This window comes from Geosmithia morbida (assembly GCF_012550715.1).
Source record: "Geosmithia morbida isolate 1262 chromosome Unknown scaffold_5, whole genome shotgun sequence".
Taxonomy (NCBI): domain Eukaryota; kingdom Fungi; phylum Ascomycota; class Sordariomycetes; order Hypocreales; family Bionectriaceae; genus Geosmithia; species Geosmithia morbida.
In genome coordinates this window covers 933,237-960,859 of record NW_023336192.1, presented here as the reverse complement: position 1 = coordinate 960,859, position 27,623 = coordinate 933,237, and the positions used below count along the sequence as shown (strand labels likewise).

The window sequence follows — 27,623 nt, the reverse complement described above, 5'->3', positions numbered from 1 at the left end:
TCAGTAGTTACAATAGAGGGCTGTTTATAATAGAGGACCAGAGAGTCACAATCAAGGGTTGAATTGGTATAGCAGACGGCTGTGTTCACAGAGCTCCACCAGGAAGAGCCCACAGGAATGTATGACTTTACCGATTGCTGTCAACAAAACACCGTACCTGTCCGTGTAGATAGCTTCCACTCGTGAAGTAGCTCCTTGAGCTACGTCTTGCATCCAGAGCCTGGCCTTCCTTGTTGTCCGTAGCAATATACCGATTCGTCCGACGTGTCCTTGTCCACCAGCAAGCATCCCGAAGCCCGCCCGCGACAGCAGGAGCGACGGGTCGAGAGTACAATGACACTGCTACTAAAGACGAACATGCTCGTAGCACCTCAAAGGTGCAATAGCATTATAGAGTTCCTGCATAAAATACTCAATCATGTTAGAGTATACAAACGGCCACTCTTGCGAGATTGTATCAGTTCAACGACCATAGTAAAAAGAAAAGAAAGATTATAATCGTACTGCTCCAACACCTAGTAGTCTATCTATCAAGAGGTGTGCTTAGCCCGTCAACGGGGGTTTTTCTTTTGCTGGTACTAGTGGCTATAGCTATATCCCGAAACGCTCCCTCCCCCCTTCCCCCACCCAAAGAAAAAAAATTGCAAATGCATTAGTATTCGTGGAGACACTGGAGAGATAGGTATTACGTAGGAAGAGAGAGAGAGAGAGAGAGAGAGATGCCGTCGTAGTTAATACAGGGGTCAAAGGCTTTTTTTAATGCGTACCTAGGATTATAATCATGATCATTCACCCCTGCTCTTTTCATGAGATGGACTGTCACATCGGCAGCCATGATAAATATGAGTGATGACTATGATAATACGAATTAATACTCCGTACTCCGTACAGATAACATGTACTCTGTATTGATATCATTTCCACGAAAATATATTACTACGTGTATCTGTACTCATACTAAACACGTTCTCCACATGAGCTACGCACACCGACACGTCAAGAAGAGAAAGATGGTGATAGCGCGTACTTTAGCAGTCACCACGGCGGGGAGGGGGGGGGGCGCGTGGGTGAGGGCTCCTTACAGCAGCACATAGCCACAAACTGCATCTTGGTCCTATCACAAATAGTCAGGCGACAGACTCGTTCAGTTTGTCACAACGTAATGCTGCGTGTAGTAGTAGATGCTCGTGTTATGTAAAGGACAGGTCGGACGGTGAAATACGAGTGAATCTCATCATCCTAGTTGATATCATACTCGTACGGAGCACTCCGTATTGATATTTGGTACTACTGTTAGTATTAGCAGTATTAGTAGGTCATTGCCGCTCCTCAGCTGAGAATGAGTCTCCCCCCCCCCCTTCGCCTTGACCCCTGCCTGTCCTAGGACTTTCATTTTCAAAAATCGGGTCTATAGCAAGTCCAAATCGCATAGGAGAAAGAAAGAAGAAGAAAACGTTTGACTTTCGAAAAAGTCGGCCGGTCGCCAGGAACCCGCGCGCTAACAGAGAGGCTGAAACTTGAAGGAAGTTGCGTACGAGTAATGCGAACTCCACAACCCCTTTCTTTTTTTGTCTCCCCTGCCTCCACTCGTAGTAATTCTACGCACGCATGTATGAAACAAGCATGAACTATCTTTCCACATCTCCATTATAAATCTCAACACTGTATATGCAAGCAAGGTATACACGTGTATGTAATACTGTCTATTGTTCGTCAGTTTTCATTTTTCATATATACAATGCGGCGATACGCCGCCCATCGTGAGTCATCTATACATCCATCATTCGTAAATAACAGATGGAAATCCTCCGTGTACTGTAATACGACGTAGGGAAGATATATAAAAAGGGGGCGGAAAACAGCAGATCTCATATTTTTCTCTAACTCCGTCGCTTGCAAAGAAAACATTTGAAAAAGAGATGGTCTAGAATAGAAGAAAGCACAGAGATTACGAGGAGTGAGAAGAGGGAAGAAGAAGAGTGGCAAGGGTTATCAAGCCCCGGGCTTCGAGACCCCGACAATATTCTTGAGCTCAATCCTCGACTTGTCATTGAGATGCTGGACATCGCCCACCCCGTCGTCAAACTCATCTATAGGGCCGGCATCGAGCTGGTAGAGCGGCTGCACCGTGGCTCTCTTGTCCAGGAGAGCGTACCTCTTGAGCCAGAAGGGCAGCGTCTGCGTGACCTGGTACCGCATGAAGACGTGGGTGGGCACGGCAAAGATGTAGTCGAGCTCCTCGAGGGTGCGCTGCTTGGTTTCGGGCATCCACAGGAATATGATGACCAGCCCGACGAGGTTGAGCCCCGCATAGAGGAAGAAGACGCCCATGGTGCCCAGGCGGGCGTGCATCAGCGGAAACGTCACCGACACCACGGCCGCACACCCCAGGCACGTCGCCACCGACCACGCCATGCCCACCTCCCTGTGCGACAGCGGAAAGACCTCAGCCGCATACGTGTAAGGGACTGGGCCCTCCCCGGGCGAGTAGAAGGCCGCGAAGAGGTATATGAAGAGGGTCACCATGCCCAGGTGCAGCGCACCCTTGCCCGGGATCGCTGTGCACAGCCCCGCCCCGAAGAGCGACCACGCCATCTGCGGGAAGGTGAACAGCAGGAGGGACCGCCGACCAAACGTGTCGATGGTCCAGAGGGCCGGAAAGGCGAAGAGGAAGTTGACCACGCCGAATCCCCACGACGCCAGCAGCGCCTCGAAATCCGTAGCACCCGAGTCCACAAACAGAGTGGTCGAGTAGAAGGCGATTATGTTGATGCCGCACATCTGCTGCGCAATCATGACGGTAAATGATGCCAGCGTCGCCCTCCTCACCCGCGGGATGGTGAAGAGCTCGACAAACTTGGTCACGTAGTTGCTCTTCTTGATGTACTGCCTCTCCAACTCCAGCTGCACGTGGATGTAGTACAGGTCGCGCCCGGCCTGCACCGCGTTGTTGCGCAGCCGCAGCAGCGACTTGAGCGCCGAGTCATACCGGTTCTTCTTCATGTACCACCGCGGCGACTCCGGGCAGAACCATATCAGCAGAGCCAGCGGCACGGCCGGAATCACGGCCGACCCTAGCTGGTACCGCCACGCCTCCGGGCCAATCATGGATACTGCCAGGTTGGCGCCCGTGCCTAAAAATATACCAAAGGCCGTCCACATCTGCCATCCCATGACGAGGGCGCCACGGATAGGGGCTGGCGAGTTTTCGGCTGCGAAGATGGGTACTAGCCATGCATGTAGTCAGTATTATCATCACCAATCATCGGAGAGTATTGGTTGGTTGGTCACTCACCCGTAGAGGCCTTGGTGCCCATGCCTAAGCCGATTATGAGTCGACATATGAACAGCTGAGGCCAGGTATTGCAGAAAGCACTCCCGATGACGGGCCACAGACAGAAATTGGCCGAAAAGAAGATTGTGCCCCTTCGTCCGATCATGTCGTTTATAGGGTCCGACAGCCAGCAGCCGAAAGCCGCGGTCCCGATGTACGGGCCCGCGTTGACGAGCCCGACGAGCATCTTGTCGCCAAACGAATCGCCATTGATGCCGAAGAACTGGGGGAAGCGGACTGTGGCACCGTTGGATCCCGTCTGGTCCCACCCCTGGACGCACGCGCCGATGGAGCAGGTGATGACAGTCAGGAGCAGCGTGTTCGTCGCGCGCCACTTATGCAGCACCTCATCACGCAATGCCTTGATCTCGGCTTCATCGAGGGCCTCGGGCCCCGTAATGTCCTCGTATCCGGTCGGGTCGCGGGCCACAAGGGCTCCCTTGCGTATTATCAGACGGTGCTGTTCTAGACCCTTTTCGTGGCAGAATTCGTCGACGGCCGAGAGGAGGGTCTCACGCGTGAGACCTGCCAGGGGGTTCTGGATGCTAATGCAGCGTGGTTTCGTCAGACAGAAGAAGGAAGGAAAGATAAGAGACAGGACTCCTGTTTGTTCCCAGGCAGAGCAGGCAGGCAGGTATGCAGGTAAACGTACCGAGCCTCGAAGTTGGCGTTGAGGTTCACACCGCTCCGGTCTTTAGCATGGTAGCCATTTTCAGGGGAGGAGGAGTCACGCCTAAGTAATATCATTCGTTAGCGATAGACGGAGGCAACGAGGTCGAGTCTGCGTGTCGCATACGATGCAGAGCCGCACGTACGCATGCAAGACATGGAACGGAGGGGGCAACATACCGCTGTCTGACCTCTTCAATATCGTCGTCTGGACGAGGCACCATCTCTAATAAGATGCTCGAAAGTGAAGAGAGGGGGGGAGGGGAGGAGAGAAAACAAAAAGAGAATTCGACAACAGCGACCGAGGGCACGACAGCCGACACGGGCGCCGTGGGCTCGGTTTTAAGGAGGCATTAATGGCGCTTTGGAGTGTCGCGAAAAAAAAAGAGAGAGAGAAGGAAAAGGAGAGCTTGCAGTGTTTCTCTCTGTTTGCTCCGTCGAGTAGTGAAAGGTTCCTAGGTGTTGCCAGTCGAGTTTGGGAGGGGGGAGCGCGGGGAAGACTGGAATATACGGGGTAAAAAGAGGGTAAAAGAAGAATGATGGAGAAAGAAAAGGCGGAGTCGGGATTGCTACTTTTTTTCCTCGAGAGATCAAAGGACAAAGATGTGGAGGGATGTGGGCCGTAGGGTGGGGAGGACGACACGGAGACGTCGGACAGAGCGGGCAAATTGACAATGGCAGCCGAGGACGACAGCAAGGTATGACTCGGGAGCAGCAGCCGCGGTAACGATAAGAGCGATGGGTGACTACTTTCGAGCCGATTCAAGTCCGTGAGGAGGAGAACAGAAGATGGACAGAGAGGCTGATTCAACTGATTCGATGCTCGTGAAGATGCCAGAGGCGAAGAGGGAAGAAGTTAACATTTTGTGGGCCCAGAGTCCATCTGCACATGTTGCCACTTTTGCCGTTCCCACGTGGAACACGAAAAGTAAATGACAAGAACGCACGTCGCGTCGTCTTCCTCGATAGATAGGGGTGTCCCTGATGGGGAGGAGGATTGTTGAACGAATTCATCATAGATCGCAGTCAGTTTGGCTGGTTATTTGTTGTCCCAACATTGGACAAGTTTCAGTCAGCGCTCGGGAGAATTCCTTGGACATATAGGGGGATGAGAAGAAATGATTCGGCTTTGCATCGTTCTTGTGAGAGTCATGACCTGTGGGTGGTGCGTGGAAGAAAGAAACGAGATAATTATACAGGAAAATAGTTTAGTAGAGATGAATTGGTTGGAGAAAGGGCGTTGTCACATTGTGTGCCGTTGGAGACAAAACGGGTCACGTGACTGTATTGTATGCAGCTACTCCCAGATTGTGCGGGACAACCGCATACTGTGCTTTTCTTCACTCTCTTGTTTACAGGCAGACCAAATGTGTTCAATCCTGGCGACAGGAATAGGAAAGTATTTCATCTAAACTACTTTTTGTCTCACACAAAGGCAGCTATATCCCATTGCTGTCAAGTTGTTCAACGATGGTGTCCACAATCTTATCAGATCATCAGATAAACCACGGAGCCTCCGCGGGGCTTAAAAAAAAAGCAACGAGTAAAAGCCCGACGGAACAATCCCCGGGGTCAGATCTCCGTCCACGGAGCTTCCGCGGGATATCGACTGGCAACAAACAGCATACAATGAAGAATGCCAGTTCCCGTTCGGACTTCCTCGGGTTAATAAAGATAAAGGGGGCATATTAACAGCCCAACGCCCTGCCGGGTTTACATACTCGTAAATGCGAGGCCAAGTACGGAGCACTGCCAGGGTAAGAAGGAAGTGGTCCTCTCACACGGGCTTGTACAAGTAAGACGGACGAATAGAGAGAGATAGATGACCCGATCCCCTGCCAGCATTCTGCTACGTAAATACATCGTGCGGGTGCGTACACTCTCTCGTACGAGGTAGATACTAGAGCTACAGCTCTTGCTCTTGCCCCTGCTCCTTTCTCCCATTCCAAGTATCTGTGCACATCTCACGACAGTCATGGGAAACCGAATCTCTAAAATCATCGTCCTCCTCCGGATCGTGGCCTACTCATTCGGCCATCTAGGCAGCCACATCCGCCGACAGTTCTGGCCAGTCAAGCTAGCGCCGTCATCGGAGTCGCCTCGTAACATTGTCATCATTGGCGCTTCATTCGCAGGGTACCACGCCGCGCGACTGCTGGCGTCGTCCCTGCCCGCCGACGGCAGCTGGAAGCTCGTCATCATCGAGCCCAACACCCATTACCAGTTCACCTGGACTCTCCCACGGTTCTGCGTCGTCTCCGATCACGAGGACAAAGCCTTCATCCCCTACGGCGGGTACCTCCCCGTTGCCGCGCGTGATCACGTCCGCTGGCTGCGCGGACGCGCCACAGGAATCAGCCGCACCGCCGTCTCTGTCTCCGAGGAGGGGCGTTCCACCATTACACATGTGCCCTACGAATACCTCGTCATCGCCACGGGCGCGGGCGTCGGTCTGCAGCTGCCGTCCCGCGTGGGCGCTACGGACAAAGAGACGGGATGTGAGCTCCTGAGGCAGATGCAGCGCCATATTCGCGACGCGAACAGACTGGTCGTCATTGGCGGGGGCGCCGCCGGCGTCGAGCTGGCCACTGACGCAAAGAGCATGTACCCGCACAAGACGGTCACGCTGGTCCACTCGAGACAGGCCGTCATGCACCGCTTCGGACCGGAACTGCAGGCCGCCGCCTTCAAGGGCCTGGAGGGCCTCGGTGTAGACGTCGTTCTGAATCAGCGCGCTGCGGGTCACGACGGATCCGCCGGCCCGGGATGTCTAACCCTGACGGATGGTCGGAAGATTGAGTACGACTTTTGTGTAAGACTGGCACTCTCCCTTCCACTTCTTTGTTCTTTCCTGTTACCTCTCTCTCTCTGTTCCTTCTTTCTTCTCTCTTCTGGTTACATACATATCTTACATGTAAACAGGTCAACTGTGGTGGGCAGAAGCCGGCGTCCCAGCTATTAAGCGACATCGCCCCCAATGTTATAAGCGAGTCGGGACACATACGTATTAAGCCGACGCTACAGGTCGACGACGAGTCGCTACCCAAGGTTTATGCGTGTGGCGATGTAGCCGAGACGAGCGTGAGAAACCCCAATAGCAGATCGGCCATGAGGCAGGCCGAGTATGCCGCCGACAATATCGTTCTGGCTGCGCTAGGGAGGCCACAGACCAACATTTACAAGATTAAATGGGCAGATGGGTTAACCAAGTTGACTCTTGGACTAGTGAGTTCTCCTCTGCTTTCTGCCTCTTGTGTCTTTCTCATTGCCTCCCGCTGTGCTTGTATGGTGTGTGTTGTGTCGGTGTGCGCCCGTTGTTAACCATGGGATTCGAATCAGTCCAAGTCCGTTATACACCTTTCAGATGACAAAGCAGAGCTGTTGATCGGCTCCGATGACAAAGATGAGACCTTGATGTCGGCCCAGATGTGGAAGCACATGGGCGCGAAGCCGTTTATAGACGACAATTGTACCAGGTAGCCTAGACAAGGGGAAGGATTTTGTTGTGCACTAAAGGTGGCACAGACAAGAGAAGAAGTGAAGGTGATGGCAATCAGCTCTATCTAGCCCTATTGTCATATATTTCCCGGGCTGTAGATCAGAAGTAGAGATATTCTTATTAGATTCATTGAGAATGGTGCAAGTAATAAGTGTTTCTTATCTCGACGGATAAAAGCAGAGATGTTATTATCGGATCTAACAGTGTGACGTTGGGGGTCAAGTCTGAGCTACAGGGTAGACAAAGGTGACATTTTTATGTTTGTGATACAGTTAGTATGTTGAACTGAGCAATGAAGCAGTCACAGTCGCAGGTGCTTGATATTTTGGGAGCTAGTTCAAATAGAAGCGTTGACTATTGTACCGATAGCTGATGTAGAAAAGAATGTCCTAGCTATATAAAATATACTAGGTGATAATTCTAGATGATCGCTCTGAATCATCGCTGAGGTTCGTGAGGTGATCGCAATGATCGCTATTGTGGGTTGAGCGATTGCAAGTGTTGGTTGTGAGTGAGTGTGTAGTGATGAATAAGAGAAAAATGTGGAGTGCAGTGAAGGTCGCATGACGGGTCGTAACAAACAGGAACTGTGTTTAAGTCTACACAAACGAGATCACAAGGATAAATTAAGTGTAGACAAATAAAATCGTAAGTCACGAATCATAGGTTCAGTGTAACCGGGTGGTGACACCGTAACGCTTCAGGTCACTCAAAGGTGGGATGTGTGCTATAAGGTGTTAAGTTCATATTAGTTTTATGTCGGACTCGAACTTTTTATGGTTGAGCTTGCATTACTTGATCTACCTCATTGTACTGTGCGTCTGATACTCCTTCCTAGCTAGGTCACCTCGTAACCCACACCTGGCGACGTGAGGCTATGTTCTTGACCTGAAACGGAAGGATATGCTTGATTGATGATGTGGTAGGAAGGTGAGGCTTCCTGTTATTATCTATCTATAGTGAGAATATGTGTGTCCGGCGGATCGTTCCGCCGGACCCGTATGTCACGGGACCCACAGTACTATGACGCTACCTCTTCTTATTGTACTATGAAGAAAAAAAATCACAGGAAATCCACAACAGGTCATTTGCGCAGAATGCCAGCTAAGTTACACAAGGTGTTCTCAACCAGCTTGGCAACCAGTCAGCCCATTTATATCCAGGAACTCGGACCGGAAAGCATGGTGGAAGTTATACAGATTCGCGTCAGGACCCATTTGGGAACTGTGCGAGAGTGGGGGGCTAAAGGATCCCGAAAGCGGTACATAAGTAGTCACTAACCCCGATTCCATCAAGGAAGGGGGTAACGGCCATTACACATACGTTTGCTACTAATGCCTTCACCACAATAACGCTTCTACCACATCCCTATACGCAGACCTTATCATTTATCTCGCTACCCCCTACCCAAATCAGACTCATTGTCTGACAATTTGACGTGCGCATCGTGATTGCCTGCTTGCGTACGTCATACACACCCTGGGTGACGCGTATTGTCCGGTATGAGAAGCATAGGATCGTTACCTAGTGTATGAAAGCGTGATTAGTTATATAAATACACACCCATATGCTATATTATAAACTGGGGAAAGGAATAGTACTGGTACACATATATCATCGTACTTACAAGGAGAAGGTTATGCTGCTTATACTCGCTCTTCGCTGCCTAATTGAGCGCTAGCCATAATACAGTGACCAGCTCGCCTGCTGTTACCGAATGATGTCGACGATTCCCCGCCCCTCTTCTTGCGGGTCAAGTCACACATCGTCTTCCTGACCCGGCTTCACAATGTCTTGGCTGGTGTTTTGAAAGAACCCCCATCTTGGCAAATAGAACGGTGACGACGCTCGGGGATAACGGCTCGAAGAAACCCTGGCTACCGTCCACGGATTGCTCCGTGGCAAAGTCAAGCGAGTCGACATGTATACTAGACTTGGCAAGTTTTTCGGAACTGGCGTAGGCGTCCGTGCAGCGAGTCCAAGGAACGAGGTAGCTTCTTCCCATAGACATGAATCTTGAAGCCAAGGCCTCGGCTACAGCAGGATAAGACAGCTTGTGACAATATTGCCGCAGTTGATGAAGTATTGTTTCCAGTCGTACATTAATTGCCGATGGCTATAGGGTCTATCGGTGCGGTGGTGAGTAGAAATATAGACTCTAGACGCACGAACGCCTCTCATGTGTATTGTGCGTGGGCTGGGTGCATTGAGCGGAAATCGAGACGAACGAAGCTACTGCTGATGGGCAATTGGTAGAAGCAGACGACAGCAAATCACGGGTAGGTGAAGACAGCAGGCTACGTAAAGAAAGTTGTCGCATATTATTTGTGCCCTTATAGAAACCATTTTGTTCACCTGTTCTTGGCCTTACCCGGTTAGCTCAATTGGCTAGAGCGTCAGACTTTTATTATTCGGCTTTGGATGATTCTAATCTGAAGGTTACGGGTTCGACCCCCGTACTGGGTGTTTCAGCGGCTTATTTTTTTTGTCTTTTCTTTTCGGTTATCCTTTTTATTTCTTCGGTCCTGACGACGTTGTTGGGTTTTTTCTTTTGCGGAGACGCTTGTTTTTTCAAATTTTGTCTGTCCAACTGTTGTATGATCGTATTACATACACATTGCATATATTACTAAAAGTAGTGCTCATAAGTAACATGGATAGCCCAAAAAAATACACTGAAAATCAAGGTAGGATATATAGGCCAATCAACCAAGATCATGAGAAGAATGTAAATAGCAAATAGATACCAATCATGCCACCTCATCCCACACGCCAGTCAGTTCAATAATGACATTAACTACCGTACTGACGGTCCAAATAGAAATCAAGGCCCATCCAATTCGGCGGCTCAAGATCCATTTGTTCATGGGCACGGCAATCACCAGTCCCACGAGTACCACGATCAATGTGGCAGCAGAGAGCATCAGTGTCCCACCCACGCGGATAGGATACGGCCCGTACTTGAGAGGCCTGTCAGGAAATTTCTTGTGGCTCTTGTTGGCGCCACGGACCATCATGAGCAAGCCACCGATGCCAATGCCCAATAGGATATTAAGCATGGGGCCACCGAAGCAGGCACATCTGTAATGGAGGAAAACATTAGTCGGAGTCGCTTTGAAAGAAAATAACGGTCTGCATTTCGATGAATCGAGACTTACAATGCCATAACGGGGTAGCCCAGTCGGGCAATGGTAATATCAGCTACCAAATCACCGACGCTGTTACCTGCTGCGAAGATGGTCAGTCCCAAGAGCGCCTCCGAAATGTTGAGCATGATGCCAAATGTCTTGAGCACGCCCACCACTTCCTCCGCAATCGTAGATATCCAGGCTATGCTGATAGCAAAACCCAGAAAGCAGAGGAAGTAGTGGTACTTGGGTTTAACATTCTCCGACGTAAACACCACCAGGAACGCCAGCAGAACCAATGACACCAGGAGACTGTACATGGCCATTTTGGCGAACGTCCTCCCGGGAGAGTCGAGGTCGTCGCGCATACCAGTCCATATGACAAAGACGGCAAATAACGGTCCCGTAAAGAGCTGTATGCATACCAGCCATCGGTTCCACGAAAGGGTCTCGTCGTTAGCATGGTCCATCGATGCCGTCCCAGAGCCTGGCTTCCCGTCCGCGGGGGTCAGTGGTCTTGCTCCCGCTACAGCGCGGCCGTTTTCATCAGCAACCAGAGTGCTCTCGTTCTCCAACGAGAGATGCAGTTGTCGCCCCTGGTAGCTGTTCCTCCGAGACATGGAATGTCTCTGGTAGCGCTGCCACTCCGTCTCAGTCTCGTCAGCTTCTGAGAGTGACAATATAGAGTGCCCCGACGTGTGCGGGTAGGCTGGATCGTGGAGGGCGGTGCCGACGAACGAGCCATCCTCGTCTGATGCGTCTGACTCGACCACCGGGAGCGTAATGGCCAGGAAAAAGATGCTCGGCATGGAAATAGTGCTGGCAAACTTGTCCCAAAACGTCTTCTCGCTCCACCCTTGCAGGGTTGGGAACAAGGCAGCATACATGACGTGCGGAGGGGGCAGTACTGAGTATGGCCACCACTTGACTGGCTTGGGATGTTGCACCACCATCTGTACGTCTGCAAATGGCATCTCGCGCTGTAGCGGCGTAGGGAGCATAAAATTCTGCTCCCCCAGTTGGGGCAGTGGTGTCAGAACGGCAGGCGAATCGGTATACATGGGGAATGGAGACGTAGGGGAGGACCCCACGCTATGGCTGCTGCGTCTGCTTGGGATCTGGAGATGTAGGCTTGGTATACCTGCCTCCGATCTTAGCGGGTTGTTTAGGGGGCTAAGGGAAGCATTGGCTGGAGGGGGCGCCAGATTACCGCCAACGATGTGGGAGGTGCTGGGACTCGGGCTCGGGCTTCTTCGACCACCATCTGCACGTGGGTGCTCTGCCGAGATAGGGCTTGGTGACTGCACAGCCAGCTCCGGGCCCGCGATCAGTTGGTTGGGGGCACTCCCGGAAGAGTGAGCTCTGGTCCGACCATCAGAGGGATTTTTGAGGACCGAGATGGTGTGGGGTGAATGCTGATCAGCCGTGAGCTGCGCAGGTGTCGTTGGGGTCGGTGATATGGCAGCTTGGAGATGGTCGGCAGAGAAGCTCCTGCCATGTGTAGCAAGAGGCGACATCTTGTGATTGCTCTCCCGCTGGAGCTGCGCCAGGGCCGACCGAAACTCGAGAGCACCCACCAGGCTGGGCCTTATGGGGTTGAGTGTGTTTCTCCGCCTTCCTCCAGTCCGTAGAACCCTCATGCTACTGGCAACTTCGGCCGCCACCATCCTCTCATGATCTTCTTCCGTTTCGTCATTTTGGTCGTCTTCAAGGGGTATGGATTGTCCCTCGACTTCTATTCTTGGCCCTTGCTCCAGTGCCGAGATCTCGGCCGAGTGGTGCTGAGCCTGCTCGTCATCCGGGTCATCTCGGTAGGGTTCCCCTGCCAATTCATCCATGGAGGCTCCTACGGATCCGTAAAAGTGGCTGCGAGCCTCACCCTCCCTCCGTTGCCGCTTCTTTCTCCTCGTACCAATCCAGTGCTGGCCGACAACGGTGGCAACATAAACAGCGTAATAGGCAACCATGGCGCAGCATTCCCACAGGTGCAGGTGTCCATCAGCCAGGAACACCATTGTGAAGGCGACGGCGACAATGAAGAAGAAAATGTCGCGGACATATGTCTTCTTATCTACCTGGAACTCGCGCACTAGGGCCATGGACCCAGCGACGACGGCGCTGATGAAGCTAGCAGCACCTATGAGCTCACCAACGGCCATGCTAGCACTGTTGGAGTTCATGGCGGCAAAGGTGCTGAAGACGTCGGGCGATCCATTTCCAAAGGCAAGAAATGTAACGCCGGCAAGGCTTTCGCTCAGTCCGAGAATGGAGGATATCGTCCCTAGATTGACGCTGAAAAAGTCGCTCGCGGCGATACCAATTGTGGTGAAGAGAAGCCCAAGCCAAGAAATGAGCAAGACAAAGCCAAAGACCTTGGCCTCGCCCAGCGTACAATAGTAGAGGGAGAGGTAGGGTATCAGTCCTGACTGGTTGTCGGAGCAGTATTCCTTGATAAAGGCGCACTGGTCTTGAGCTTTGTGAACCTGGTCGCATGTTGGCTGATGCTGCTCGCTTCGAGCTGTGAGAAGGCCAGGGGTGGCGTGGGTGTCGTCATATCCGCTGAGATAAGTGTGTGCGAGAAAAGAGTAGGCGGACAGGAGGGAGAGTAGTGATACAGCAGTGATGAATGGACGGGAGCTCGGTCGTCTCCCTGGTTTCTTGGTATTTCGACGCATCATGGCACTGCTCCTCTCGTGGGCACCATGCCACCAGGCACGTATTTGGTCAAGCTGTTAATTGTCGCAACGTCATAATCTGGTGGGCTGTCGGCGAGCCCGGTGCTGCTAATGGGGCATGAATCTGGTCCGAGACAGGAATGCGCGATTGATATGAAGCAGCATAGAGCTAAGAGCACATTGCGTTAACCAAGGGAGGCCTCTAAGAGGTTGTAAAGAATTGAAGAAACCAGTAATTCAGAATTAGGTGTCGATAGGACTCATGTGGTCATTGTGGGTTGGTGTCGACTGTGGCTAACTTCACCTTGCTGCGCCACAGATATCCCAGGTTTCGGGGTTTCATCAGGATGGACGACGTATTGGAAGGTGCCAACTTGCACTACACACCCCACCTTCCGTGCCAATTGTCCAGCTGCCCCACTTATAACGAGCACACGGGAAAGTCTAATACTGCAGGCGGAGCACCATACGAGTACAGCAACCACATGCAAAACAAGTCTTGGAGGATACAGGCAGTGTTACTATGGCCAGGTTGCAAGCAGCCTTGAGGGGCCATTACAGGCTACAGGCTACACGTACAGCGGGGTTTGCAAACCTGGAAGATTCCGTCCCCGGGCCCGGCCCCTAGGCGCCCCTCCCTCCCTCTGGCCGCTCCCTCGAGCCCCTGAGCACTCTAGGTTCTCGCTGTGGCTCCATTTGTAATTGTTTACTTTGCCACGACGCAACTCCATGACGACGCGCCCGCGGTCCAATGATACCAGCCCTACTAGTAGCAACACTGCAGCATCCTCCACCTCTTGCATCTTGACGACGCAAACACGGCACCAGAGAGGGGGCGTTTTTTTCTCTAACTTGGCAGACCCTTTTCGGCTTTGTTCTCTTTTACCAGAATGCCTCGGGTCGCTCAGGTTCCTCGTGCGAGTAACGCCAAACCGCCGGTTGGCTCGTCAGGCTCACCCTTTAAATCCTCGTCAACAAAGTGCGCCTACCCTCCTGTTGTGCGCCTACGTGCGTTTGTCAAATCTAACCGACTGACTGGGTCCACAACGCCCGCTGCAGAATTCCCTTGAACGATGATGCGCAAGAACGCGGGAAGCGCATGAACTCTAGGAAGGCGCTCCAAGAGAAACAGATCAACGAGATCAAGGCGGCGGCTTCATCGACGCCCCGCAAGAGCAGCGTCAGGCTGGACGACCTCGAGAATGCGTCCCCAGGGGGTCCGGGGACCCCGCGCGCATCACGTCTCGCGGGAGATGATGGCGAGGATACAGGCACTGTGGGCACACCCATGAAGCGCGTGCCCATCCTCGCCAACTTTGAGGAGTGGATGAAGATGGCCACGGACAACAAAATCAATGCCACCAACTCATGGAACTTTGCCCTTATCGACTACTTCCATGACATGTCCCTTCTTAAAGAGGGCGACAGCGTCAACTTCCAAAAGGCTAGCTGCACCCTCGACGGCTGCGTCAAGATCTACACCAATCGCATCGACAGTGTCGCCACCGAGACGGGCAAGCTCCTCAGCGGTCTCGCCGACAGCAACAGCAGCAAAAAGAAGGACCGCGGGGGTGACGAGGAAGGCGAAGACAGCGACGAGGAGCTCGATGAGGACGGGAATGTTAAGAAGAAAACCAAGAAGAAGGTAAGCACGCACCGTTCGCTACATGGCATTTACGAAAAAGCTGGTCAAGGAATGAAGGCAAGAAGGCTGACCACTCTTCCCTGTCTCAGTCTCACCGATCCGAAGCAACACTAGCGCCATCCTTCAACTCGTTGCAACTCAAGAAGTTTGAACTCGAATTCTCGGTCGACCCACTGTTCAAGAAGGCTTCGGCCGACTTTGACGAAGGTGGCGCCAAGGGCCTCCTCCTCAATCACCTGATGATCGACTCCCAGGGTCGAATCGTGTTCGACAGCAGCGATGACGCAGCGGACGAGGCTTCCATGGGAAAGAAGCAAGACAGCGATGCACAGGAGGATTTGGACGAGGGTGAAGAAGATAAGCGGGGCGAGGGCGAGTCGATGGATGTGTCCAAGATGGACTTGGGCCAAGAAATGGATGTGCCCGAACTCGATGACGACCTAGACGAGGCAGATGCTGAGATTGATCTGGCCATGATTCGACAGCGCTTCTTCCCCGAACTTAGCCGGCTAGACGAGCTCGACGTGTGCCCGTCGCTCAAGAATTTTGACCTCGGAAACCCGTCGGGCTCAACCGACATTCCCTTCCTTAACGCTCCGGATGACTGGCGCGACCAAGACAAGGAGAAGACAGCTGGTGCACACGGAGATGACTCGGGGATGTTGATTGACGGGGAGGCGGCCCTTGGCTTTGACGATGACGACCTCGGCCTCGGTAGCTTCGACATGGGCGGCGATGTGGCGTTTGGTGAAGGTGGTGACGCCTGGGCCCGCGATGCGGCGCTGGAACCGCAAATGCGCGTTTACAACGCCGGCTTCGGCCAAGAAGGCGAGGGAGAGGGTGACGGGTACGAGGAGAATGGCGACTACGTCGTGTCAATGATGGACCCTCGCAAAGCAGACAAGATGCACGAAGACATGCTCAGCTTTTTTGACCAGGCGCTGCAAAAGAACTGGTCCAGTGCCGAGCACTGGCGTATCCGAAAGATCAAAGACAGCGAAAAGCCGACGACGGAGACCAAGAAGCGCAAGGAGAAGGAGCCGTTTGAGATTGACTTTGCGGCGCCGCTCGAGTACAGCATCCACGACCTGATACACACACAGGCATCGAGCAACTCGGCCATTACGATGCCCAAGAAGGACTGGAAAACCAAGTCGCGGAACCTACTACCCGACGATAAGCACTTCAATTCCAAGTCGCTGCTCAGTCTCTTTCTCAAGCCCAAGGCTCGCATCGGCAAGAGACGGACGGGTGGCTTTGGCGAGCACAAGGGCTTCGGCAATGCCAACACGGACGACGCACCCGTCGGCGACATGGACGAGGCCTTCTGGGCCAAGCAGGGGGTTCCGCAGGAGAGCGACACGATGGCGTTGGGAGGTGGCGACTACGACGCCAACTTCTTCCAGGACGATGCCATGCCCTTCCCCGGAGGTGATGACGCGGACGACGACGACCTCGAGTTTGCCGACGCACGGGAGCACTTTTCACCAGAAGGTGGCATGGTAGATGACGGCATGGGTCTCACGGCGATTCTCAACGGCGAGGTGACCAATGCCACAAATGGGGCGTACGGAACGACACTCATCACGGCAACGAGGAGAGTGCGTCCGGAATACGTGCAGTACGCACGTGTAGCCAAGAAGGTGGATGTGAGGCGGTTGAAGGATGAACTGTGGAAGGGCATGGAGATGGACATTATGGAGGTAAGGGATCTGTTCCTTTCTCATCTCCTTTTACATTAACTAACGGATTTTTTTTTTTCACCTTGAACAGGACAGTACTCAGGAAAAGAGCAGGCGTTCGTCAGTGGCGCCACCAACAGAAACGATACAAGACGTCGGCCACAACGAGCTCAAGTTCACCGAAATCATGAACAACCTCCAGACGGTGTACCCCAAGACAGTCATGGACGATATCTCGACATCATTCTGCTTCATCTCACTGCTCCACCTGGCTAATGAGAAGGGTCTGCTGATCGAAAAGACGCCGGACCTGCGGGAGCTGAGCATCCGGCGAGATTTGTCGGCCGAAATCATTGAGGGTGCAGTATGAGGACGGCTCAGAACACTTGATCCCCTTCTCTCTCAAATTCTTGCCCTACACTTGGGCCGGCTGGGGCGTCATGAGGGCATGTGTATAAATACGAAATTATGGCCGTACGACGATGAATGGGAAGGAGCAGCGTATTTTATCTACCTATGAATGTCTTAATGAGAAGCAAGATGAGTGTTTGTTGGTGTTGACCGTTGCTTCCGCGACTAACTACTACTACTACTACAACTGCTGCTGCTACTACTGTTGCTACTACTAGTAGCATTGACAAAGTCTTACATGTTCATGTATACTTGTAGTAGAGCGTACGAACTCGAACTCGGTGTCGGCCGAAGACCGGAGACCCCTGTCTGGCTGGTGTCATCCGATTATGACTAGTGCTGCAGTGGGCCGCTAAGCATGTGCCACTGACGAGACTTTCACGGATGAACAACAGCTTACTCTATAAAGATTGCTCGTAATAGGGGTACCCTGACACGTAGAAAGAAAGAAAAGAAGTTATGTAATAACGCATGCCCACGGGGAGTTGGAGTGGATATAGACATCATTATGCACAAATACCACAGACTGCTATGCAACTAAGGGGGAATTAGTCAGGCAAGAGAAGCAAGAAAAGGAGTTTCTTGCAAAGTGGCGACACACACGTGATAGCGGAAAACCACTCGACTCGACTGGTTTGGCTTAATTGGGTGCGTGACCTTGTTAGATGCATGTTTTGTAATATTAGCATCCATCTCCAAACGACGAAGCGAGGCAAAGAGAGAAAGTGCCCAGAGACAGAGAGACAATAGAGCTGCCAATAAGACTCTCTGTGTGAGCTTCCTTTCGATTACAAAGCCGCGCATAACGACTCTTCGTCATTCGACAATTAAACCCAACCACTCACCCTTCCGACGTGCCGACTGACCCTTCTGTTCTCTTTTCTTCTTCTCTTGTCTACTCTATACATTGATACACATACCGGAAATGCCACATCTGTCGAATTCCTCTTACCAGTTTTGGTACGACGAGAAGCGGGTTGCGCTGGGACGATCAATCGACGGGGTCATTGCCCAGCTCAAAGCCCTTCAGGAGACCAACTCGACAAGACCGCTTCACTACCCTTCGTCGAGACTGGTGCCAAGACCGGCGGTGACGGAGGTGGTTAAGCAAAACGGCGGCGGCCGAGACGAGGATTACGACAACGATAACGATGACGACGACGACGACGACGATGACGACGACGACGATGACGACGACGACGACATTAACAACGAAGAGGATGACGAGCTCCTGGTTCTACGACTGGACGTGAGGCTAGGCGGGTCGCAGCATAGCGACTCGCTGCAGATGCTGGGCAGGGACGCCATCGCGTCGGTGCTGGGGGAGCGGTTCGGGACGAGCGTGCGGCAGCTGCTGGCGCTGCGGGAGCGCATCGACGACCCGCTGAGCAAGATACTGGTAACGGGAGACGTCAACGCGGGCAAGTCGACGTTCTGCAACGCGCTGCTGCGACGGCGAGTGCTCCCGGAGAACCAGCAGCCGTGCACGGCCATCTTCTGCGAGGTGCTCAGCGCCAACCAGAACCAGGGGCGTGAGGAGGTGCAGGGGACAACGATGGAGCAGCGGCGTGACTCGTTCGGCCTGCGCGACTTGGAACGCGTGGTGACGGACCCTCAGTACACGCAATGCAAAGTCTTCGTGGACGACAGGCGCACGGCCGACGAGTCACTGCTCAGCAACAAGGAGGTGGTGGATATCACGATCATCGACGCACCCGGGCTCAACCATGACACGGCCCACACGACGGCCGTGTTCGCGCGCCAGGAAGAGATTGACGTCGTCGTCTTCGTCGTCTCGGCCGCCAACCACTTCACCATCTCAGCCAAGGACTTTATACGTGCCGCCACTGCCGAGAAGGAGTATCTCTTCATCGTGGTCAACGCCTTTGACACAATCCGCGACAAGGACCGCTGCAAGAAGGGCATCATGGACCAGATCCAGCTGCTCAGCCCTCAGACCTACCGCGAGGCCTCGGAGCTGGTGCACTTCGTGTCGAGCAACTCGGTCCTGGCGCCGCCAACGCCTGCTCCCGGCGACGAGCAGTACTACCCGGTCCAGCCGCCCGTGGACCCTGCCGTCATCGCCGCCCGAACCCGCGAATTCGAGCGCCTGGAGCGGTCCCTGCGCAAGTTCGTGCTCGAGAACCGCGCCAAGTCGAAGCTGGCCCCGGCGCGCACCTACCTCCTCAACACGTTGCACGACATCCGCAGCCTGGTCTCGGCCAACATGCGCGAGGCCCGCGCCGAACTGGACCGCGCTTCAGACGCTATGAGCGACCTAGTGCCCCAGCTCGAGGCCCAGCGCAGGACCCTGATAGAGGTCGGCAACAAGATCGACGCCACCGTCGAGGATACGTGCCGCGACGTCTTCGACCACAGTCGCGCCACCATCGGCGCCGCCATCACCTTCGCCGGCGACCTCGACGTCGAGACCCACTTCGGTGTCCGCTACACCGGACCCTGGAACGCCTTCCAGTACGCCAACGAGCTGCGCGACGCCATGCTCACCCGCATTTCCCACGTCGTCGTCGGCTGCGAGGACAACGCCCGCGCCCGCGCCACCGTGGGCGTCAACTCCATCACCCAGCTCGGCATTATACACAGCAGGACTGCCGCCACTACCAACGGCAGCAACAGCAACCCCTTTGAGAAGCTCCATTTCCGCCCAGAGGTCATGTTCTCCCGCAAGCGCGACGCCCTGGCCAAGCAGGTGGACATCACAGTCGAGCTACAGGACTTTGTCGACTGGCCCTCCCTCGTGTCCACCGAGAAGTTTGCCGGAGCAGGCATGGCCCTCACCCTGGCCACCACCGCCGTGGGGAGCCGTCTCGCCGACCCCCGTGGCTGGATAGACTCCATCATGACTCTGACCCGCGTCATGGACGGTAACAGTCTACATCGTATCGTCGTTCCCGGTGTCGTCCTAGCGGGTATGCTTTTACACACACATACACATACACACATACACCTCTCTCCCTCTCTCTCTTTCTTCTCTCTTGAATATCTATCTAACAAAACAAACCCCAGTCATTGCCGCCGTGGGAGCCCACGTCCTCCAGCAAATCCCCCACGCCGTATCCCACCACCTAGCCGCCAAGGTAGCCGCCGAGCTCGAGTCGGCCGACTACGTCCTCGCCAACTCGACTCGCATCGCCGACAGGGTGCGCCGCGTGCTGCGCACCCCCGCCGAGACCGTCCGTTCCGCCCTGGACAGGTCCGTGCGCGACCTAGGCCAGCGCCGCGACGACATGGACAAGGTCCGCGGTGAAAGCCACGTCGCCATCCGTCGCTTCGAGTCTCTCCTGCGCGCCAATGCCGACGAGCGTGCTGCCGTGATGGCAATCGACCTCGAGGCTCCTCCGCCTGGAACGCCGGGTGTGTAAAAGCACCCACACGCCGCCGGCAATCTTGCTTTCTTTTTTTCTGAAAATCTTGCAAGAATGGAAAAGAAAAATGAAAATCATGTAAACTATCACCCACTCCACCCCCTCTTCCATTTATTTGTAAAAAATGAGAAACAACAAAAAAGAACAAGACAGCAGCAACTTTGAACGGGAAGATGAATGAACAAGCAGAGATTGAAATCTCCACCATGGGCATATATAATTTAAACCAAGCATTTGTTTCTTCTTCTTTTTTCTTTGCCCCCCTCACTTTCGCAAAAGTCGTGTCTTAGTTACATATGCATTCGGGATTATCAAGATTGCCATACTACAAAGAGTTCAGTCTCGACAAAGAAATGTGCTGCAGTAAGATCAACAACACTTTTTGACTCTTCTTCCCAAAGACCAGCTAGCTCTCAAGGGACAGGAGAACAAATCGTACGGAGTACAACATTAGCGTAATCAATGTCACCAATCAAGAAAAAAGGGGGGGTTCGTCTACCCAAAGGGGCTAAGAGTAAAAACACCGCCCACACAAGCGATATATTTTCCACAAGAAAGGAAAACAAAAAATGAACAGCAAGGTAGAAAACGTGCGAGGGATAAAATCAGGTATATATTTCGATAATCCCTCGCGTCCCAACCGCCAGATATCTCGACAGTTTTCTCTCATCATTATTGCTAGTATTCGTATGCTACTTATTGCTGGGGAATCGTGTAAAGAATAATAGAAAAACGACGAATCGTATAAACAAGAACAAGGAGAAGAAAAAAAAAGTGGTTTTGTTCCAACGCCGTCATAAAAAAACAAGGGGTGAAAATCAGCCTCCCTCAAACCCGAGTCCCTACTCCTACTTGCTTTCCAAGAAAGAAAAAGAGAAAAAGAGGGTAAAAAAGACAGACAAGAGGGCATGTGCGTGTGCAGCTATGCATGTACATAGACATACACGAATATGATGTATATAAAGAGCAAGAAGAACAAGAGATGAAGATAATAGTGAACAGACAAGAGCAGACCCAGAGTCGGGAACTGTGTGATTTAGTTTCGTTTTTTCTTCTTCGACAAAGCTTATCCGGCTGGTAATTTGTGTGTAAAGATCGAAGCCAAATAGGAGCTTCCCATGCCGATAATCAAGTCAGGCAGGAGCTGCCTTATTCGTTGTGTCTGCCGTTGACAATCTCGCCAGCACGCAAGAGCGCACTCATGCCGTCGAGACCATTCTTTGATCCCTTGGCCGGAGCCCCCGTACCGTTCCTGGCGGCTGGAGCCGAGGCTAGTTCCAGTGCAGGTGAGGTCATGACGACATCATCCGTCGTCAAATCTTCAACCTTCATATGCTGCAAGGCTGACGGAGCGGACTGAAAACCTACCGGGGTCCAAGTTAGTCGACATACAGTTCCGTTTCATCGAGAACAGGTCTTCGAGGTTCTAATTACCATAGCCTTGCGGCCCCTCGTGGGTTCCGTTCATCAGTGCACGATTTCCTACCACGGCGGATCCCCCTATGTTGGTCCGGGACACCACATTATGGTGGCTCGGGATCGGCAAAGACACTTCCGTCGGGCGGTTCTCGAGAAGTGCGTGGATGGGCAGCGAGCCTTCCCCTTGCGGCCGACTGAAGCTGCTCATAGAAGTGCCTGCCGAGCTGGTTGCCGGGCTATCCGACTTCACCGATGTGCTGCTTCCGCGAGAAGAATCTTCGTGGCGTAGCATGGGCGGAAGGCCGCTCGGATGTGACAGGGGTTGATGACGGCTGCCTGTCATGGGTGGCTGGCAGGCCACCTGAGTCGCTCCGGGGGCCATTCCAGGTCTCGCGTAGCGATCACCGTCCGATGCTGGCGCGGGCGGTTTCCCGAGCCCGTTGTCCAGCACGTCCGACAGTGACGGCAGCAAGTGCTGCCGCCCTTCGGTAACGGCATTGGTGTCCCGTACAGCAGCGCTGCCCGTCAACCTCATATCCCGCTCGCCATGCTGGGCGGTGAGTGGCGAAAACTTGGCGTCTGGCATGACCGGGGACATGGATTTGTGAGAGTCGGCTATTGATGAGATGGAGTCCATCCTCTGTCGAGCAGACCGCTTCTCGTTTTCAAACGTCCTCTCGCTGCTGCTCCTACTGTTGCGCAAGCTGTGGTTGGTGCTCGCACTCGTGCTTGTAGTTGTGCTGCCGCGGCTGCTGGCACTCGAGGCTGAGACTCCGGTAACGACGCTGCTGCCCGAGCTCTCGTGGTGGTACCTGGACAGCTCAACCTTGGATCGTTTATTAACATCTGTGATATTTGTAAGCCGGGCCGCCACCAGTCCACGCTGTCGACCAGACCGACCTTGATCACGCTTGGCCTGCTTCTCCTTGAAGTCGGCCAGGTACTGTGCGTGCTTGCGATATTCTGATGTCTTCTTGTACTCGGCAAGGTTGCGGTGGTACTCTTCCTTGGCACTGTTGGCCTGTGATTCGTACGTCTCCTTCTCAGCCGGAGGCAGGCTTTGCCAGTTCTCACCGACCAGTTTAGCAATCTCGGTAAAGGTGAGGTTCTGACCCTTGAGATCGTCTCGCATCTCTGTACAAGAGGAGAGCAGAGTGTTGTCAGTCCCAGGGTGTCATCCGAAGTAAAGATTGGCAAAGGTGAGCTTACTGTTGGAGAATAGGACGTAGGCTGAAGGTGGCCGCTCAGGGGCATTCTCGTCGGGCTATACGAGTTCTCAAGTTAGAAGCTGTCAAAAGGTCGGACAGGCAATGTCGATCGGGGAGAGAGATGCTTGTCTCACCTTTGGATGACGGCGATACTTGCGCTTCACGACACCGCTACCGCCATCGCTGTTGGCGGGAAGAGTACGTCCCGGGCTTGGACGGGCTGTGGAGTTACTGCTCTTCCCTTCATCGGAGCTTGGCTTGGACGAAGAGAGCGAGGTGCTGGGAGCGACGCCTCTCGCATTGGCGATTCGCCTTTGTAGCTTCTATTCACAACGTCTTTTGTCAGTAACCGGTGGATTTACGCGTGCAAAAGTTGCAAATGGCACAAATTCAACTTGCCCTCCTGTGACCGAGCTTTACACCAAGTGCATCACTGCAGACGATATTGTCAGTCCTCTAGCTCTTGCCGTTGGTGAGAATGCGCAGCTCTGTTGCAGAAAATGCAAAGGGGAAAGCGTACAGGTCAGACTCCTGGATGTCCAGGATAGTGTCCCAGGTATCGAATCCCTGGTCGACGAAAGTGCCAAGATACTGGATCAGGCCCAGCTCCCTGAAGGTGGCCTCGAGCTGTGCCATACAGGCGGATTCGGGGTGGGCGTCCCGTTGCGAATAGGTTGATCCGAGACGGAGACGGAGCCAGAGTCCGGGTTATGCTGTTGATAGGATTCTTCGAGACAGCAAAGGCTTCATTTGTCATGAGAATAGAATGCGGCGAGGTTATGACACAGATTTTTTCTTCTCTTTTGAATGTCGAGGTTCAGTGCACAGCTGACCGATGAGAGTGATGATGTAAAGAGAGAAGGTACGATAAGCGATGGGGGAGAGGGGGCGAGAGGCAGGGATGGCAAAGTGCTCTCTAAGATGCCTTCCCAGCATCTGTCGATGTACGATGTGTTCGATCCAGCCCCGTTTTGCCCCGGGTGCAATCAACGATCAGCCTTGGGGCTAGAGACAGAAGAGAGCGAGAGAGGTGGTGGTGGCGGTGGTGGTGGCGGTGATGATAACCGGGGCGCGGGCCACAAGGATGAATATAGTGTGTGTAACGTGAATGTCTGCCAGCCAAATCCTATGGAAATTGGATTGTGTGAAGGGTGGCTGATCGTCGAACCTGGTAAGTGATCTGTTGTGTGAAGGCGGGAGCCAGCGAGTCAGATAAAGCCTGAGTAAGCAATCACCTGAGCGGATCCCGAGCGCGCAGGGCGTATATTTAACGTGAAGCTCTAGGTTCAAGCTCAGATGACGATTTTGTGGTATCAGTTTTTTTCTTTTTTTTTGGAAGTTGAACTTCGGTTCTCTTTGTATTATGAAGCGCAAGTTGGGAGGAAAGGGGGGAAAAAAAGAGGTGGGAGGTTGAAATCCGGAAGGGGGCGGGAGGAGGAGGGGCGTGGAGTTTAGTTTGTTCTGGCGAGGGATCCGTCGATGAGTGGTCGACAATACCCTAAGGACAGCAGCTGCACCGCAACGGCACCACAATAGGAGGAAAGCAAGTGAGGAATTACACTGTAGGCACAAATGTAGCAAGCGTGACGTCTGCTCAAAAAACTGTGAATAACAGAAGACAGAAGGGAGAGAGACAGCGCCTGCAAAAAAAAAAAAATGGTAGAAAGGGGGGGGGGGGAGTAGGAGAGAAGGAAAGAAACCACGCTTGACCACTTGGTGGTGTGATGAAGCCTTAAAACACGTCCAAGAGATCGATCGACCGAAGAGGGGAGTACAGCCTCTGAGTGTAGTTTCTGAGTGCAGCTTGGTCTCCGAGTATTAGGTGGTAATGGCAGTGGTAGGTCGGCGGATGTACCGCTAAGGGAGGGGGGAGGATGGATGAAGAAACTAGGCCAGAGTGTGTCTGTTGGTGGTGGTAAGAGGACGCCGGAGTGAGTAAGTACCGTGCTCGGACCAGATGAAAGTAGCAATTGCTCAGTAGATCAGTGAGATCGGGATTCGAGGTCGAAGCATGCCAAAAGGCGAACGCTGTGATCAATGGTCAGGTACCAGGATGCGTACCAGGACGTCGTCGACATCACCAGGATCAGAGGAAAAGGGGGCAAAGGAAGAGGCTTTGCAGGCGAGGAATGGCAAAGCTTCAAAAAGGCAATCGAGAAGAGGCAGGATGGAAGAACAGGGCGCCCGATGAAGGCCAAGGTTTTCCATCCAATAGGGCGGGATTGCACGAGTACGAGTACACCGTATGGAGAGCGACATAGTGCCAATAACCATACCGTACCCGCCGAACGAGGCTCATTCGCACGTGAGGGAAACGGTGGGAAAACTCAGTTAGGTGTCGAGATTCCGGATTCTGCCAAGCTGCGGACCCCCGACAGACGGAGTGACGGCGCATTACCTCTGGTGGAGTAGATGAGCGAGCATGGCCTTTGATGGGCAAATGCCATGATCCGTCGCCTTTGCCGTTTTAAACCGGGACCATGTTGACGGGGTCTGTTGACTGGCCAGACGAGATGACAAAGACAAAACGTAGACGTAAATGGCTCCCGTTAGTGCTAATAGCAATGTCGGGTGTGCTCGTATGGCGGTCCACGGGACAGTTGTCGCATGTCGATCAGACCTCTCCGTACTCGTAGCGTAATTAATGTACACGAGTACACGTCCTAGTGGCAGCAGTACATGCAATACCGTGTATAAAGTGCGAGCAAAGCGACGCCGCCTCAGACAGACAGCACGATGACGGTTCGATCTGAGTGGTGTAAAACGATCGAGGTAGAGGGAGGAGGGCCTGAGAGAGGGAGAGAGGTGATATGTCTGGTTCGCTGACTCGAACATGCCGCGCGACACGACATATTTGCCCCGTTCCTGAAGATCTCAGCGCGTGCAGGTCTCCCGACGGAGCAGGGAAAGAGGGAGAGGGGAGGGGGAGGGAAAGAAGCATACGGGTGTTTATTACATTATCGGTACTGATCTGTACTGCATTGGTAGTAGGTAGTGGCGATGCCATATGAAGCCGTACAAATGGCAGAATACGACTCGTTTCAGTTCAGTAATAGACGGTAAAACATGACTTTATCCAAGTATTGCGCGTACTCCGTACGGTGATGGGAAAGTCAAGGGTATAGTAGTATTATCTGCACTTTCCGTTTTTATCATTTTCTGTCTCAGTTGGGACTGAAAACTCCTCCCGTTTCTTTTCATTAATCCTTCCCTTCTCCATTTCTCCGCCAGGTCGACCGCCCCCTTTCCGACCACGTTGATGAAGGAATACGACAGTCTGTTCCATATCACTCTGTACTTGTACGGTGTTGTGTGAATTGGCAATAACAGAGTTAATATAGCTGAGAGATATCGTACCTTTTTTTTCTCCTTCTTTTTTCTTTTTCTTTCTCGAAAAAAAAAAAATCCGGTTGGAAGTCGTGTTCCTGCTTTAAGAGGGCGTATCGGGATGCCTAGATCTTCTTTTGCCATCCAGCAGCTTCTACCATCACACCTTCCCCTCCCCCATAACGCACCTTCCCCATCTGCCAACCGGATATGAACCGAGCCATACTTCCTTCCTATCCGTACGTACGAGTACGTACGTCGTCGTCGACTTGCAAGCCCTGAGCCCTTCTCATCCTCGCACCGTCCCGCATGCTTCCAACCATGGGCCCGATCCCAAGGTTATTAGATATCTATCATCAAGGACATGCCAGGTGGTTGTGTGACGCGGTGTCGAAAGCCATATGACCTAACTAGTAGTGGTATCCAGTACAATCTTAATAGCAGTGATAGTATGGAGGAATTGGAGGAATTGGCAGTGGTTTTGTTAGTAATACTACTATTCTTGATAAGCCTTCCCCCCATTTACCGATCTATGGGGTCGGGACGGTCGGGACCGATCTGAGGAGGATAAGGAACGGGCTGCCCTGATCACTTTTCCAAGTATCACTACAGGTTAACAAACGGGCAGAAGAAGTCAAAAAAGACACACGACGTCATGCCCGCTGGCGGTTATTACTGGCATAGCGCGCGTAACTCCCCGCCCGTGCACTATATGTTCCAAGCAGGACGGACCTCTCTCTCTCCACTGCTCACGGGGCCTCACTGCTGCTGTCGATGTTGGTTTGTGCTCAAGCCATGGCAGCATCTGGTTCCGTAGTGGCCATTGATTGGCACCCTAGGAGGGAAAATAGTGTCCGTATCCACCTTGCTCTGTATTTGGGGCATCTATAAAATATATATACGAGGAAAGAGGAGGGAAAAGGTAAGCGAAATATGAAGAAAATATGAAGAGGAACATGATCGGGGCGTATAAAGTGCAGAGGACGGGTGTCGTGTTATTACTGATACTTGGTAGTACTCGTACGTCTATCACCCAAATCAAGTCTTACGGCAGGTCCCGAGGAGGTGTGGGTGGTATCGGTATGGAGATGAAGAGGAGCCTAACCTAGACGGTCGGCACATGGGTTGGTATGTAGATGTAGGGTTTAATGGACGATACAACGATGGATTTCTATCGTATTCATTCATTATTGATCGTATCTTCAGGCATATATCTTTCCTCTCCATTCCCCCCCCCCCC

The 27,623-nt window shown here is 52.9% G+C and overlaps 6 protein-coding genes across 6 annotated transcripts; 3 read left to right on the top strand and 3 right to left on the bottom strand.

Annotated features, from left to right (window-relative positions):
• Positions 1-1,992: 1,992 nt before the first annotated feature.
• Positions 1,993-4,227, bottom strand: GMORB2_6288 (Sugar (and other) transporter; the record flags this gene model as incomplete). The annotated part of the gene is made up of 3 exons (XM_035468258.1): positions 1,993-3,227; positions 3,296-4,026; positions 4,184-4,227. 3 exons carry the CDS (start codon positions 4,225-4,227, stop codon positions 1,993-1,995), a joined length of 2,010 nt encoding a protein of 669 aa, XP_035322239.1.
• Positions 4,228-5,978: 1,751 nt separating this feature from the next.
• On the top strand, positions 5,979-7,483 carry GMORB2_6287 (NADPH-dependent 2,4-dienoyl-CoA reductase, sulfur reductase, or a related oxidoreductase; the record flags this gene model as incomplete). Its single annotated transcript, XM_035468257.1, has 3 exons — positions 5,979-6,815; positions 6,926-7,228; positions 7,343-7,483. The coding sequence occupies 3 exons, from the start codon at positions 5,979-5,981 to the stop codon at positions 7,481-7,483; spliced, it is 1,281 nt and encodes a 426-aa protein (XP_035322238.1).
• Positions 7,484-10,252: 2,769 nt separating this feature from the next.
• On the bottom strand, positions 10,253-13,305 carry GMORB2_6286 (solute carrier family 24 (sodium/potassium/calcium exchanger), member 6; the record flags this gene model as incomplete). Its single annotated transcript, XM_035468256.1, has 2 exons — positions 10,253-10,583; positions 10,661-13,305. 2 exons carry the CDS (start codon positions 13,303-13,305, stop codon positions 10,253-10,255), a joined length of 2,976 nt encoding a protein of 991 aa, XP_035322237.1.
• An 890-nt stretch (positions 13,306-14,195) lies between these two features.
• On the top strand, positions 14,196-16,996 carry GMORB2_6285 (condensin complex subunit 2; the record flags this gene model as incomplete). Its single annotated transcript, XM_035468255.1, has 4 exons — positions 14,196-14,313; positions 14,391-14,950; positions 15,040-16,664; positions 16,729-16,996. Coding segments are annotated over 4 exons (2,571 nt in total), but the record flags the coding sequence as incomplete, so codon positions are not given.
• A 972-nt stretch (positions 16,997-17,968) lies between these two features.
• GMORB2_6284 (mitofusin 2) lies at positions 17,969-20,417 on the top strand (the record flags this gene model as incomplete). Its single annotated transcript, XM_035468254.1, has 2 exons — positions 17,969-19,973; positions 20,071-20,417. Coding segments are annotated over 2 exons (2,352 nt in total), but the record flags the coding sequence as incomplete, so codon positions are not given.
• Positions 20,418-21,578: 1,161 nt separating this feature from the next.
• GMORB2_6283 (HMG (high mobility group) box) lies at positions 21,579-23,692 on the bottom strand (the record flags this gene model as incomplete). Its single annotated transcript, XM_035468253.1, has 5 exons — positions 21,579-21,764; positions 21,916-22,982; positions 23,058-23,112; positions 23,191-23,368; positions 23,577-23,692. 5 exons carry the CDS (start codon positions 23,690-23,692, stop codon positions 21,579-21,581), a joined length of 1,602 nt encoding a protein of 533 aa, XP_035322234.1.
• Between the last annotated feature and the right edge of the window lie 3,931 nt (positions 23,693-27,623).